Genomic DNA, 14867 nt, shown 5'->3' on the forward strand with positions numbered 1-14867 from the left:
TCCATGTGTGTTATTTCATAGCTTTGAAATCTCCAGTATTGTTCTAGAATGTAGAAAATAAATCCCTAAACAAAAAACATTGAATTAAAGGGTGTGTCCAAACTTTTGACTGGTAGTGTATACAAGATAAATTCTCCATTATCCCCTCTCCTCTTTCCTATCTGGATGTAGTTGGCTGTGGTGGAGACTTCACCGGTCAGCAGGGGGAGCTAGTGTCCCCAAACTGGCCCAATAACTATCCGAACCAAATCGCCTGCACATGGAGCATCTCCAGTCCATCAGCCAAGAGCCTCCACATAGTCTTCACACACTTTGAGGTGCAAGCAGTTAATCTCCTGGGCAAGTGTGTGGACTTTGTGGAGGTCTTTGACGCAGCTGGGAAGTCACAAGGTTAGAGCAGACGCATAATAATCTTTCCATCAATCTTTCTGTATACACATCACAGCAGAAACACTAGCTGGAAAATCGCTTTTAGCAATGTTAGACTGCCATCTGCTGGACAAAACTGGACTTTTTAATCCTTGTTTCCTTGCCCAGGTCAGTTCTGTGGGTATACACTTCCCAAGCTGACTGTCGCTGGAGACAAAGCCACTGTACGCTTCCTCACTAATGACGCTCGTGAAGAGAAGGGTTTCCGTGGTTATTGGACCACTGACCCAAGTGTGTTTCCCACACTGCCACCTCTGCCACCCAACCCGTGGGATGACGTGAAGATTGGTAAGTAACTTTTATATAGTTTCATACCACATATATTTATCTAGTATTTCCAGCTTGAAAGCACAGGGTAACCTTGTTTGCACAAAATTATTACTTTTGAAATAGCTATAATAAATAGCTATATGACTTAAAAGACAACAGATATTGCTAAGGGATTTACCAGATATGGAATTTGCTCAGGTTTAGTAGAAGATCATGCACTTTTATTTGACCATAGCTTGTTGTCTTGTTTCCAAAATGTTGCAACAATTTCTGAACCTAAAGAATCTTTGCTGGTAAACAGAAATCCCTCAAAAACTGTCATAAAAATAGACTTTTAAAGCCAAACTGGTATATGAAGGATTGAATATATGAGGAACCTGAACAGATATAAAATTAGCACTCCTTACACATTTGGATTTATACAGTATGTTCTGATATGTCTTAAGGTTATTTTTTCTCCTCACAGACTGGCCTGCTGATTGCGGGACTCCAGCAGTGGCTCCAGTGACCCCAGTAATGAGGGTTGTGAATGGAATAGAGGCTAACCCTCATTCCTGGCCATGGCAAGTGTCTATGCAGGTGAGATCAGAGGATGAGACATGGAGACTCATCACAATTGGTTAGCCTTCAGACTTTACTGACAGTAATGGATGTGTTTGTGTGTCTCTTTCAGGTCAAACAGTTTGCTTTTTTGCCTTTCCAACATGTGTGTGGTGGCTCATTGATCCATAAGGAATGGGTCCTGACTGCTGCCCATTGTTTCATGCAGTAAGAAAACACACACATGCACACACACACACATACACACACACACACACACACACACGGCATAGAGAAGCCTCATATCTCAATGTCTAGAGATATTTTTGCATTTATCAACCATACATCCATTTGTTGTCCATTCATTTTTCCGTCACTCGTTCAATCAAACTGTTCATTTATTAATCCGCAATTGTATACGACGGATACAATTGTATCCACTGACTCATGCACTTCTCATTCCACAATCCATTATTCCACCATCAATTCCATCTATTCACCAACCCATTTACTCATTACCCATCCATCCGTCTCATCAGTATCCATCTATCCATTCATCCATTCTTCACGCTGTCAATCTATCTGTCCAAACAAATAATCCATCCATCCATCTATCCAATCATCCATCAACTGTTCCTTTTTCCATCAACCTATCCATCCATTCAAAATCCTCTCCTCTTTATCTATCCTCTTCAGAATCTCAGAGCCTAAGTCATGGCAGATGTGTTTTGGGAAACACCACATGAACGCCAGTATGGACAACTCCACAGAGGTGTGTGTTCCTGTGAACGCTATCATCTCGCACAAGGATTTTGTCTACCCCCAGATCAGTGACCTCTCAAATGACATTGCCCTGGTGCGACTGGCCAAGCCCGTGTCCATGAATCGAGAGATCAGTCCAGTGTGTCTGCCTAAACCTGAGTCCCTAATGCCTGCTGGTCACTTCTGCTACGTCACTGGCTGGGGAGATGAAAAAGGTTTCAGAAACTGTCATTATTATTGTAAACTCTGAGGTTTGTATTAATCAGCCAGAGTGTTTTTTAATAATGCAATATTGGTCTTACAGGCAGTATATTTCCTGTGGTGTCTAAGAAGCTGAACCAGGCTCCTCTCCCAATTGTTTCCTATGAGACCTGCAGTAAACCAATATACTGGTGGGACAGCGTGCGGCCTTCGATGGTCTGCGCAGGGTACGAGTCGCCTGATGAGCTCAAATCTGCCTGCCAGGTATGTGAGGAAACAGAAGGAAATGAATATGGACTATATGTTCAGTTCAGTACAGATCTGCTACTGTGTTAGTAATTACTGGTTTTAAATACTTCACTACTTAAATATGCAGGTGAATTAGATGTTTAAAATACAATATCATAAGCAAATAAAATGGGTTTTTATACATAAGGGAAAGAACAGAGCAGTGTTCGGAGCTATTCTATTTCAGTCATGTTTTAATATAACCAAGAAATACTGCACCATCACTGTAGAAATGGCGTAGGCTTCGTAGCAAAGGCAGTGATGTAATACCTGAGGCTGTAAAATACAAATGGCTGACAGTCAGACTGAGTCTCATGGGGCCTTGTGCAGTTACATAAGCTCTCACTGTCACTCAATTGCATTGTGTTACATAAAACTTACTGAACGATGCTTGTTTATGGCCATGGACTCAGAATGACCATGTAGCCTCATCTCATTAAACTAGTGGGTCCAATTTATGGCCTTTTGTTTTAATGAAATACCACAGAGTCTTTTTATCAGATCATTGTGGTCATCTAACTAGTATGCACTCAGTACTGAGTAGCAAATGAACCGCAATTCATATCCTAAGTGTAGATTAGTTTTTTTTATTTCTTTGTCACTGATCCTTCCTTTTTCCTCGATCAGGGCGACTCAGGTGGGCCATTCGTCTGCAAATCAGCTGACCCCGGCTCCCTTTGGGAGGTCCACGGCGTGGTGAGCTTCGGTGCTCGTGGCTGCATCGTGGACAAAAAGCCGTCCGTGTTCACTCGAGTCTCAGCCTTCAACCACTGGATAGAAGACAATATCAAGCAATATGTCTACGAAAACCCTCCAGCTGCTTAAGTCCTGACCTGAAAAAAGACTCTGTCTTGATTTCTAGCCATAAATGTGCACCTTTCTTTTGTTTGTTTGCATTTTCTTTACCACAAACCATTACTAGACAACATGGTGGAACTAGACACAGAAAGAAAGATGGTGATTTTATTACAATCACAGTATGGTGGTTTATTCAGTCACTTATGCTGATGTTATGAATTGAATGTAGGAAGGAGATTACCTAACAAAGAAAAGTTGCTAATGCAAAATAACTAAAACCGCCTTCTTTTTTTTTTTGCTCATACAACCACATAAGCCTCTTATAATAATTTAATAGCTTATATGATTTAATTATATATTATATATCAGGATAGTGAGTTATCCTAAGTACTGTATTTCTTTCTCATGCATATACAGTATTAAATATAAAACATATTTCAGTATCACTGCCACTATTATTTATAAAGAATTATTTGTAATTATTTATTTCATTGCTGTTATTACCATTGCTATTATTTTTTTCAAATTAAAATAGTTTGCGAATGTTATAACATGGCTTACAGTGGAAGCATAATGTTTCAGGAAAAGTAAAATAGTCTCCAGTTTCAGAAGTTTACCTTTCTGCTGTTATTTTCTTAATTTTCTCCACCCTTTATTTAGTATTAATTTAGTAATAAATAAATAAATAAATAGCTCATAATAGTTACTAATATATGTCAGAATGCCTTTAATTAGTCACTGAATACATTTGTAGAGGTTGGGATTCAAGATTTTTATTTCAATAAGTGCAGAGTTATATTATTATTAAATAATATGTTATTATAAAAATATAGTAAATTATATAATAATTTATAATTAATTATATAATCATCTATAATAAATGATTATATAATAAATGAATTATTGTTAGTTCAAAAAGGCCAATCTTTTTAAGCATAAATGTTAGGTTTCTGTCTGTGTATTATTAATATACAGCAAAGTATTTTGCAATAAGCGTTTCAATTTCAATTCAGTTTATTTGTATAGCACTTTTAACAGCGGACATTGTCTTAACATTATACTTACAGAAGTATAGAAACAAAGGGGGAAAAAATTCTAAAATTTAAAATTAAGTAAATATTTTATCCCTATTATCAGTTTAGTTACAGAGTGATGATTGATTTATTTAGGGCCCAAGTGCCAAGGGTGAGAAGAGAAACCCTTTGTAATAAATAAATAAATAAATAAATAGATAGATAAAATAGATATTTACATATTATCTTTGGAATTATTAATCCCTTTTTAATGGCTGCAACAGATTTTGTAAAAATATTATAATAGATTATATTCACAGAATAAATTTATACTGCAGTTAAGTCAATACAGAGTTTCAGGGCATTATTTCACTCTGAAAGGGAAAAAATGGCCCCAAGTACTACAAACTGTGAATGGAGGACATGAATAAAGGCACATGTTGCGTCTGCAGTACTTCACCCCCCAGGCAAAGACACATTCTGGTCACGTGACTTATCTAGCCAGCCAATCAGAGTGCAGGGCTCAGATTTCAGTTCCAGAGGAGGCTCTAATCCGTGTAGAGGTTTTCAGAGAAGGAGGCTGACTTGAGGGACTCCCCTCTGTCTCTGACTCAATCCAGACTTTGTCGGACTTCCGCACTAGACTACAAATGGACGACGGATGGACTGAATTCATGGTTCTTGGCTTTGGGCTTTGTTCTGGAATGTTTCTCGGACCTGCGTGAGAAGTGGAGGAGGGGGTGGATTTAAGGAATTCATCCCTCTTTCTTTAAAACCACCACCTAGAAGAAGTGAGAGAATGGGGGCAGGAGCACTCACCATCTGTGTAAGTATAAAAAAACGACAGGCCGGGGCTCCTTTTAAGGCAGAGAGACGGGGCTTTAAAGGCTGGCAGACTTTTATGCCCAAGAGCGTCTTTGGAGGCAAAAGTTTAGAAAGACGTGATGGTTTTCTTAAGAGGAAAAAGTTGGTGAAGTGCAACAGAGCTACTTACGCAATGTGCATCTGTGTGTGTGTGAGTGTGAGTGAATTTGTGTATGTGCACTTTTCTTGGCTGTCATCCTAGACAAGACTTTGGGCAAAGACAGTTTGCTCACTGTGGTCAGTTTTTCCCCATGGCCTCTGCTAAAAAACTTCTCTTGCATCCACAAGGACACGCCAGCAATAATCTTAGTTAAGGAAGTTTCCTAAAAACTACACCTTTGACTTTTTCCCTTCTGCTAGTTTTACTTGCTCTTCTGCAAATGTGAGAGAAGAGGCCATGCAGATCTTTTAAAACACACAATCCAAACATCCAGTCATTGTGTGTTCATGGAAAAAGAAAGTGAGGAAGTTTGGTAGTAAAGCTGTCTTGTTCTAGGTGGCTGAAGCCCATTATGGAGGCATGATCATGTTCTCTCAAGAGCAGCTGTTCCTGGTGGTCTTCTGAGCTCCAACACACGCTGCAACAGTTGCTCTCCAGCCCACACAGTAAGAGAGAGGGAAATTGAGAACGTAAAAGAGATAGAAAGAGCATGCTGAGACTTGCTGACACTCATGCAGAGGAGAGAACTATGGGTATTGAATCCAACTGCACAGATTCCCAGATAAAACAAAGCCGCCTTATATTCAGATAATCAGAGCCAAAGACTGACAATTGGGAATAAATCCAATGTTTTAGACAGAATTAAATCTGAGCACGGAGTTAAGAGCCAGCTGTAGGGTGCGACTATAGTAGGGTGCGACTGTAATTCTCTGGCAGACCTGAGGTTCACCACCATCTGGTCATTAGTTCAAATAAGACTTTAATGTGAAAGTGCAAAATATCTCCAGCGGTTACATTTTATTCAAGAACTGCACACTCTTTGAACACTCTTTTTTGACATTTTCTATACCGCTTGAAAGCCCATAATGCACTGAATCGGGTACAGTAGTAGTATATGCTTGTCAAAATGAGGTCCACAAAAAATAATATACTTTAAATTAATATACTATAAATATCTATGTTCTAGCTGTCATTCTACATCACACCACACGTCGCTGATTATTTTCCAATTACATCACTTTGTTTTTTATTCCTCTTATACAACAATATAGCAATTTTGCATTTATTACAGAATGAAATATAACTTTTTTTATCCATTTCTAGTTACTTTAAGGGTCCATAAAAGGAGCTGTTTTCTCTTATCACTTAATTTATATCAGAAGCAGTCATCCCATCACCAGCCTCTCTGTTTGTGTGTCTTTTGAAGACAAAAAAAATCTTCTCAGGAATTGGCATGTTGGACTTTTTATCCATTATAGTTACATTAGTCCATGACAAATCCACAAAAGTGGTTAGTTTATGCTTTCATCTAAATAGCAGCACATTATTATAGGCAGAGTTAGCATATAAGCATATAGGAATTAGCATATAGGCGATTAGCATGTATAAGTGTTTAAGTATGCATACATAACGTGGTATTCTGTGGTCGTTTTGAGCATCACTTCAGCTCCATGTGTCCACTAACATCACTAGTGAAAGAAGTACAGCACTATATCATAAGATGATATACAAACGATTAAACAAACTAGTGTTGTGTCCCAAATAACATACTTATCAACTATTCTAGACCACTGAGTATTAACACTAACTGAGTAATGTTTGAAATATAAATACCTCTCATGTAAAAGAAGAAAAATGTAGCCTTCAAATGTACTGAGCATCTGCTTTCTGGATTTTCTAGATTATTAAATACTTTCGTATGCAGCTGTCAGAGTTATTGATTTGAGACGCAGCTCATTACAACAACAGTGGGGGGTTCAGTAGCTTAATGCTTAGAACAGCTGCCTCACACCTTTGGAGTTGGGAGTTTGATTCCTGCCTCCACCCTGTGTGTGCATGTTCTTCAGGGGTTCCTTCACGTATACACCAGTATCCACCTCCCAGTTCAAAGACATGCACCACAGGCTGATCGGCATATCTAAATTGTTTGCTGTGTGTAATTATGCCTTGTAACGCGTTGGCACTTCATCCAGGGGTCCCCTGTCTTGTGCCATGAGGCCTTTGGCATAGGGTTCAGGTTCCCCACAGACATTTGCAGGGAAGGCAGTATAATTGAAGGTGGTAGCTTCATAGGTAAGATGTTGGACTTCTAATCAGAAGGTTGTGAGTTCACATCCCAGGTCTGCCACTGCTGGGGCCCTTGAGCAAGGCTCTTAACCCTCAGTTGTATAAAGTGAGAAAAAATTTAAGCTGCTTTGTATAAGGGCATCTGCCAAATGCCAGAAATGTAAATTTCTTGGTTAATTATCAGGCTACATATAATGGACTTAATGTACAGCTCAGTAAATAAATAATAAAAAAATTGTGTAAATGTCATCAATTGTGTAGATGAATATATTTCATATTACTAAAAGATTTGAAATGTTCTTAATACTTAAATAGCTTGCTAAAGGGGTTCATTAAATTTTTTATACACAGAAAAGCATCCTTGGCTACAAAAAGTTTGGGAAACCCTGCCCTAATGGGTACAGAATACCCATAATGCTCTTTGTTGTTTATGGGGTATATGATTAAGACACAGTGGTAGCAGTAGTCATCTGTGTGAGTCAGCTTAGTCTAAGAGATCAGGCATGTCAGGAGCAGCTGGTAAAGGAGGTTTGAGTTTTCACAGCAGGTGGGGGAGGAACGGGAGAGCAATCGACACTTCTATCGGAAACAATGGAGAAAGGGCCATTAGTAATTAAAGAGCACTGTCAAGGAGATGGCTGGTGAGTGGGTAGTTTCCTAGATGTGAATAACAGTGGATTATCAGTCAGTTATGCATTTATAAGGACTCTGCTGAATAGAAAAATCACCTCAGTGTGAGCATTCAGTTACATATCCAGTGTTTAAAGCTATTTGTATTGCAGTGTATCACTCTGCTTTAGCTTTTTGATAGAAATTAATGTTGTGTCCCTACTATGGTCATTTAACCCTGACTGCTTGCTCGTGATAGAGGGTTTAATGAACACATCAAGGCTAGGTTTATTGATGTACCATAACTCCTTGACCTTCCAGGAATAGTGAGCATCATTTATAGAGGTTGATGAATACATTGTAAAAAAAATAAAAAATTAAAAAGATGCTAAAACTTGAGTAACTTGAAGCTTTGTTTCAACTCAAAAGACATATCGATTACCTTAAGCTTAATTTTTTTGGAAACTTAAATTGGAATTAAAAAGAAGAAATAAATTCACATAACTACATCACATGTTTTGAAGTGTACGGTACGAGCCCTATAGCTCGGAGTCGAATGATTTAATTGACTGAACGTGGGATAAAAGCTTGTTTTCAACTCAAGGTGGTTGTAATCATACAAAATTACATATACCTTCACAATGAGTCATGGAAGGATTTTTGTTTGTGTGTGTGTGTTTTTTGAGGAGCCACAGTGTCTACGTGAAATAAAGGAGCCTTTGATCAGAGTGCACTTGGGAGGAAATCGCAGACATGCAATTTGACGTCTTGTCATCTTTTGACAGTCTTGTACCAGAACAAAAAAATATATCAACAACAACAAAAAAAAAATAAAAAAAATAAAATAATAATAATAATAATAATAATAATAATAATAATAATAATATTATAAAAATAATAAATAAATAAATAAATAAATAAAATACTGTTCCTACATTCCCTGAAACTCTGAACATCATAGGTCTTTTTAAAATTCGTATTAAAATGCACTTAAATAATCCAGAATATTCTGTAAATTGTTCTCTACCTTTAGAGAGGTTATATAGTATAGCTAATAGAGGGGAAAAGAGACAGTTACAGCTGACCCGTGTGTGTGTGTGTGTGTGTGCGCGCGAGCGCGAGCGCGCTGTTTTTGGTACCTGTAAAAATTGCACGTGCAAGCCTGATGATCAAGCGTAAATCTCCCAGACAGTTGCTATGGAAACGGCGTGACAGCATCCAGCTGATAGCTCAGTGGTAAAACGTGAACACTAGTATGAGCACTAATTCGCTTATGGAGGCTTCATTACGGCTCGAAGCCGGGTCATAACCGCCAGGAATGGCCGTGAAGAATGTCAGGAACTAAAACGGTTGATTCTGGGATCGTTTACATAGCGGAATTGCTCCACTACAAATATGAGCTAACAGGCTAATTCCAGGTTTGTAGCTTTTCTCATTTACACAGCGGAATGAACAAACATTATTATTATTATTATTATTATTATGTCTGAAATATTTTCATGTAAATTCCTGGTTTTATGTTCACACGTACAGCGTTTCTATCACCGTATGCTCTAGTGTGAAGGTCAGTCCCTTTTATATAAGAAAGAATTTTACTGGCCATTAAAATCCACCAAATAGAAACAAAGCAATGGATTAGATCTGAACAGTGGGGGGAAATAAGATTCAGATCAAATGAAAAGAAAATGTAATGTAATGTAATGTAAATGTAAGGTCCAGCAGGTGGCGCTGCTGCCTCAATTGTTTTCCTATTGATCCGGAGTTCAGGATTCTCTCTATGTGGAGTTTTTGTCTGTATGTTTTTCCTTCAGGTTTACTAGGTTTTCCTCCCACCTCTCCAAAACATGCCAGCACTTTAAATTGCCCATAAATGTGTATGAAAATGTTTGTGTGTGCCTTGTGATGGACCATTGCCCCTTCCAAAGTGTATTCTGCCTTCACACCCTCCTTTACTGGGGCATGCTCCAGATACCGCATGACCTTGACCAGCGCTTGTTGCAGATGAATGAATATACAGTACTCTGAAATGCTCTCCTGTCTTGGTCTGCATTTAATCTATTTTCTTATCAAATCACATCTGGTGATTTTTTAAAAAATTGTATACTGGGTGTATTTTGTGTTATGAAGAAGTAGAAGCCTCCATTACCACCACACATACATTACTGCATATCCCAGATGAGGAACTTGGGGTCAGAGCACAGGGGCAGCTAGAATAAAGTGCCCATGGAGCCGGGAGGGTTGACAGTGGAGTTTGGTGGTGCTGATCTTCCGATCAACAACCCAGAACCTTAACCACTTGAGCAACCATTGCTCCACATGAAGACTTCATCCAAAGTAACTTATAGTAGGTCACAGGCTAAGAATATAATTGGTCTAATAAAATAATTTAAAAATATTACAGTGGCAATTTAATGCTTCTGGAAGTGGTAGGTCTTTAGACGTTGTTTCATAACTGCCAGTGACTTGGCTCGTTGGACACTTAGGACACTTTAACACAGGACACTCTTAATATAACACTGATATAACTGATCCTAGGGCACTGTTAGCACATCACTGTCACACCTCAGATGTTCAAAAAAATCTTGCATCAAAAACATTATCCTACAGTAAATTTCTGGTAACTCTACAATAACAGAACATATGCAATCATGCACTAATTCCTAAACTAACACTTACTTAAATATGATCTAATGAGGGCAGCACGGTGGCTTATTGGTTAGCATTGTTGCCTCACAGCAAGAAGGTCCTGGGTTTGAACAGACAGGGGCCTTTCTATGTGGAGTTTGCATGTTCTCCCCGTGCCTGCATGGGTTTAATCCGGGTACTCCGGTTTCCTCCCACAGTCCAAAAACATGTCCGTTAGGTTGTTTGGTGATTCTAAATTGCCCATAGGGGTGAGTGTGAGTGTGTGTGGTTGTCTGTCTATATGTGGCCCTGTGATGGCGGGTGACCTGTCCGGGGTGTACCCCTGCCTTTCCCCCAATGTGTGCTGGGATAGGCTCCAGCAGATCCCCGTGACCCTAATTAGGCATAAAGCAGGTATAGACGATGGATGGATGAGCTAATGATGAGTTACGGCAGGTACGAATCACAATCTAGTTTTCAAAATGTCTGTGCACGTTCATATAGTCATGCTTACGGTGGTCGTTAATCACGCATGTATTTATTCAAGCCTGTTAGATCGTAGCTTTGTATTAATTTCCCTTTTGTTATTGTTTTTATAGTAACAACTTACACAGAGTGGGTGCTCCAAATAATCTAAGCCTAATAATAAACAGATTTAAAAATATGTTGAGGCATGGCCAAGAAAAATGTATAATCGTTGATATGGTGACTTCTTCCTCTAGGAGATGTTTTGGAAGGAGTGTTAGTGACCCTTGCTTATCTCAGCAACGTGACAAGCTGCCTTTTTTCTCTTACTGACTTTAAGAGAAATAAATAGAGGCTAGTGAAGGCAGGGTTCTTAACATTAAATTGAACTAGACTCAAAAAATGTTATGATATTTAATTATATATGTAAAAATGTGGCGAATTGCTTGGGCCATATCATACTACCCTAACATTTATCATTTTTATGTCATATATTTTTCTATAACAGCTCTCAAGCGATTTATAGAAATGTTTAACAGTACCCTGGTAATATCCGACGGATCCTGTCTGGTCAATATTAGTCCCTTTCTATTACTTGACCTGGTAAAGAGGAGATGACAATTTATGAATATCTCCAGAAGGGCTTCAGTCAGTAACTGCGTACAAAAGAAAGTGCACCTGTATATGACAGATGTACATAAGTGTAATTGTATGGAATGAACTGGCAACTTTGTAAGGATTTGACCTTTTCTTGCTTCATTAGTTCACTTAATGCTCCTTAACAAAGCCAATTGTTCATTGTTCTACTTGCAGGATCATTTGCACAGCCCTGTGTTTTATGCAGGTAATATAAAAAAAAAAAACACAAGCATTTAGTAATCCCCAGAGGGAATATTCCGAAACGGCATGATTACTCTGTCCATAAAAGCTCAGTCAGCTGTCTTTTCTGCGTGATAAGTCCCTGCTCGCTGTAGCTGTCACCTCTCTCTCCTTAAGATAAGTCTTTGCTTGCTTTAGCCGACTCCCTTAGCTACAGGTGCACAGCAACCGGAGCCCTGGACGTCCCTGCATGAACTACCGCACTCCCTTCGCTCTCTAGGCCACGACGATCTGTTTTGTCACATTAGACACACCGTCACGTCCCTGTAGAGACTCATGAGAGAGCGATCCGGAGCGCAGGAATAGCGATGATGTGGTCGAGAACAGCTGTGCCCGTGGTTGACTTTTCTCCTCTCTTGTGTTTCTCTAAGCACAACAAAACAGCCGTGCAGATCAAGATCAGGGAGGACATGAAGAAGATGGTCCAGCTGCCGGTGCTGAAGAATTTGCCGACTTCTGCCACCAATGGAGATAGTCAGAGGAGTGGTCAGAGGGTGTTCGGCGTGTCACTGATGGAGATGAGCAAATTGGGATTGGTGAAGGACGGCGTTCCCTTAGTGTTGAGGAGCATGGTGGAGTACCTCAGACTGCATGGTGAGTGACGGAGAGGGTAATATGACAGACCTTATTAGAGGTACACAGAATAATATTTTACACCCATATAATGTAAAAAACTATGAACACAATTAGATTCAATGTTTACAAAAAGCAACAGGAAGTCAAACTGCTGCTACCATCCTGATATAACTCAACAGTGTAATGTAAGCTATATTGGCATGTAAATGTAACCTGTTTATCACTGCAGCATTTATATAGTACCTTTCATTTCCTTAAGATCCTTCACGCCAACATCAGCCATTTCAGCAATATTATTCAGGAATCATAATATTAGCTCAGTAATGCTTTAAACTTGTCTGGGTCTGGTTTTAGAGATGGATTTTGGATAAGAGTCACTCACTCACGTATTAAAAATCATATATTAGTTATGCCATATTATAGTTAATGTTATTGGACCAAGAAATCATGCTTTTGCTTAACATGCTGCTTTGTTTAACGTTCTAATAAGGCTGTTCCAATGCCACACCCGTATCCACTGCCGATCCAGGAGTCACAGCACTCAGTCCAGATCCAATCCAGACTTCAGAGTTCTCTGAAGAACTGTAACCCACCAGCTTTGTGTTTTTTGTAACCCACTCAATACTGCTCAATTTATCTAGTGATACACTAAATACACTAAACCAGTTATAAGATTATTAAACTTATTTCTTGACATTTTTTGTACTATTTTCAAGCCTTGAAATTTTTATTGTTGCTTCTTTAATAGAAAAAATCCTTAAATTTAGGACCGTTATCTGCCAATATCAACAAATAGGTTTGATTATCTTATATTTTTACTAGCTCAGATTTCACTCAGATCTTGGTGATGTTTATTTATTTATTTATTTATGACCTCCAATTCAACATTTTCACCTCGTGACTTTTGATTTGATCCTACAGTTCTGTGTGACAGCCACAAGCTGTGTAAAAGTTAACAGCAGCCTTGTTTAAATCATATAATATGGCAAATTACCACCATTGTACATACTGATTACACTATCAAGTGCTTACATTGCTTAATTATGACGAATACTCAAGTAGTTAACGAACATGTTCATATTACGGACTAAAAGAAAGCAAGCCAAAGCAAATCCATAATTTAAGACAAAGCTATTAGTTTAGGGTAAAAGTAATGGAACCCTAGAATAGGACCAAGACCAAGTGGCTGAGCTGCATTACTGGATGATGTCAAGCACGTTACAGTTACGTGGTACTGTTTCATTTTTAGCTCTCTGTAATCTTTACCTTTTATGGAGTTTTGTGGGCGTCACTAAATGTAAATCAGCTGTGCCGTCATTACACTCGGATCCAGGGCTGAATCAACATACACATCATGTGAGTGTAAAGAAAATCTCTATTGCTAAAACTTTACCATAAACCTGGCAGAAATGTTAAAGTTCTCTTTGGGTTATGAAAGCATTTACACACAAAGATCCCTTTTGCATATTATAGTATGTACAGTATATTGTAGCCACATATATGTGTTTGTGTGCATATTTTAAGAAGTCACAGTCAGTCCTTACTGCTCAAGAAAATAAAACGTCTACAGTACGATTTGTATTTTGAAAAGTGTTTCGACAAATTAATGCCAAATGAAATCAATGAAATTTTGTTGCATCCATTGTCTAATCCTGATTTTAACCATAAAAAGAACATCACGCGAGTGTCGAGTACGTAGATTTTCTCAGCAAACACAAACATTCATCTACTTTTATTATTGAACACATTTTTCACAGGCTGCACTTTGACCATCACGGCTTGTCAGTAAGTGAACTGGCGGGCAGCGCATATTGTCATGTTGACCAGTCATATCTCAAAGTAAATAATGCTGGGCCATTAAAATGCAAGTCTAGATTGGACATAAACAAGTGAATAACAGAGCTAGTGTAAATGAACGTGACTGGCAGTATTTACAGTGAGTTATTAGTTCAGAATGAAGCCATGGATGCGAACACTGGAACTGGAACAAATAATATTTGAACAAATGCTAGATCAACAATAAAATCCCAACTGCTTAGAATTGCTTCATTGGAGCTAACCTAAACACTTAGAATGAACTCTTAGGATCATAATTTATGAAGGATATTATGCTTTTTTTTCCAAATGTGCATCTTAATACTCAAGTTTAATTTGTAATACAGTCCCAGCTCCATTACCATGTAATTCAGCCATATTAATAAGGCTGTAAGATATTTTTCACAGACTGCAGTTCTTCTTTATTTCCTCTGGGTGGCAGTATAACACAATGTCTTAAAACTGATTCAACGCCTTACTTAACATTACAGTATGGTTTATTACCT

At 38.5% G+C, this 14867-nt stretch overlaps 3 protein-coding genes across 8 annotated transcripts in view; all 3 read left to right on the plus strand.

Moving 5' to 3' along the window:
• Positions 1 to 1323, plus strand: part of zgc:154142 (uncharacterized protein LOC555481 homolog) — a 41444-nt gene extending 40121 nt beyond the window's left edge. Inside the window, exons 19-21 of the mRNA XM_058381420.1 lie at positions 172 to 390; positions 538 to 717; positions 1166 to 1323. Of these exons, the coding sequence (XP_058237403.1) occupies positions 172 to 390; positions 538 to 717; positions 1166 to 1323 (557 nt within the window). The remainder of the gene's footprint in view (positions 1 to 171; positions 391 to 537; positions 718 to 1165) is intronic.
• Positions 1324 to 1375: 52 nt separating this feature from the next.
• Positions 1376 to 3616, plus strand: LOC131350992 (chymotrypsin-like elastase family member 2A). The gene is made up of 4 exons (XM_058386059.1): positions 1376 to 1467; positions 1936 to 2216; positions 2306 to 2466; positions 3118 to 3616. The coding sequence occupies exons 1-4, from the start codon at positions 1463 to 1465 to the stop codon at positions 3313 to 3315; spliced, it is 645 nt and encodes a 214-aa protein (XP_058242042.1). The 5' UTR covers positions 1376 to 1462; the 3' UTR covers positions 3316 to 3616.
• Positions 3617 to 4880: 1264 nt separating this feature from the next.
• The window catches only part of fam13a (family with sequence similarity 13 member A), a 66921-nt gene continuing 56934 nt past the window's right edge, over positions 4881 to 14867 (plus strand). For 4 of the 6 annotated variants that reach the window (XM_058383564.1, XM_058383573.1, XM_058383582.1 and 1 more), the window contains exons 1-2: positions 4881 to 5127; positions 12342 to 12564. In XM_058383564.1, the coding sequence (XP_058239547.1) occupies positions 5101 to 5127; positions 12342 to 12564 (250 nt within the window). In that variant the 5' untranslated portion in view covers positions 4881 to 5100. Of the gene's footprint in view, positions 5128 to 12281; positions 12565 to 14867 lie in introns of those variants that run through there. The other 2 variants (XM_058383590.1, XM_058383555.1) reach the window with 2 other exon arrangements.

This window comes from Hemibagrus wyckioides, linkage group LG03, assembly GCF_019097595.1.
Source record: "Hemibagrus wyckioides isolate EC202008001 linkage group LG03, SWU_Hwy_1.0, whole genome shotgun sequence".
Classification (NCBI taxonomy): Eukaryota; Metazoa; Chordata; class Actinopteri; order Siluriformes; family Bagridae; genus Hemibagrus; species Hemibagrus wyckioides.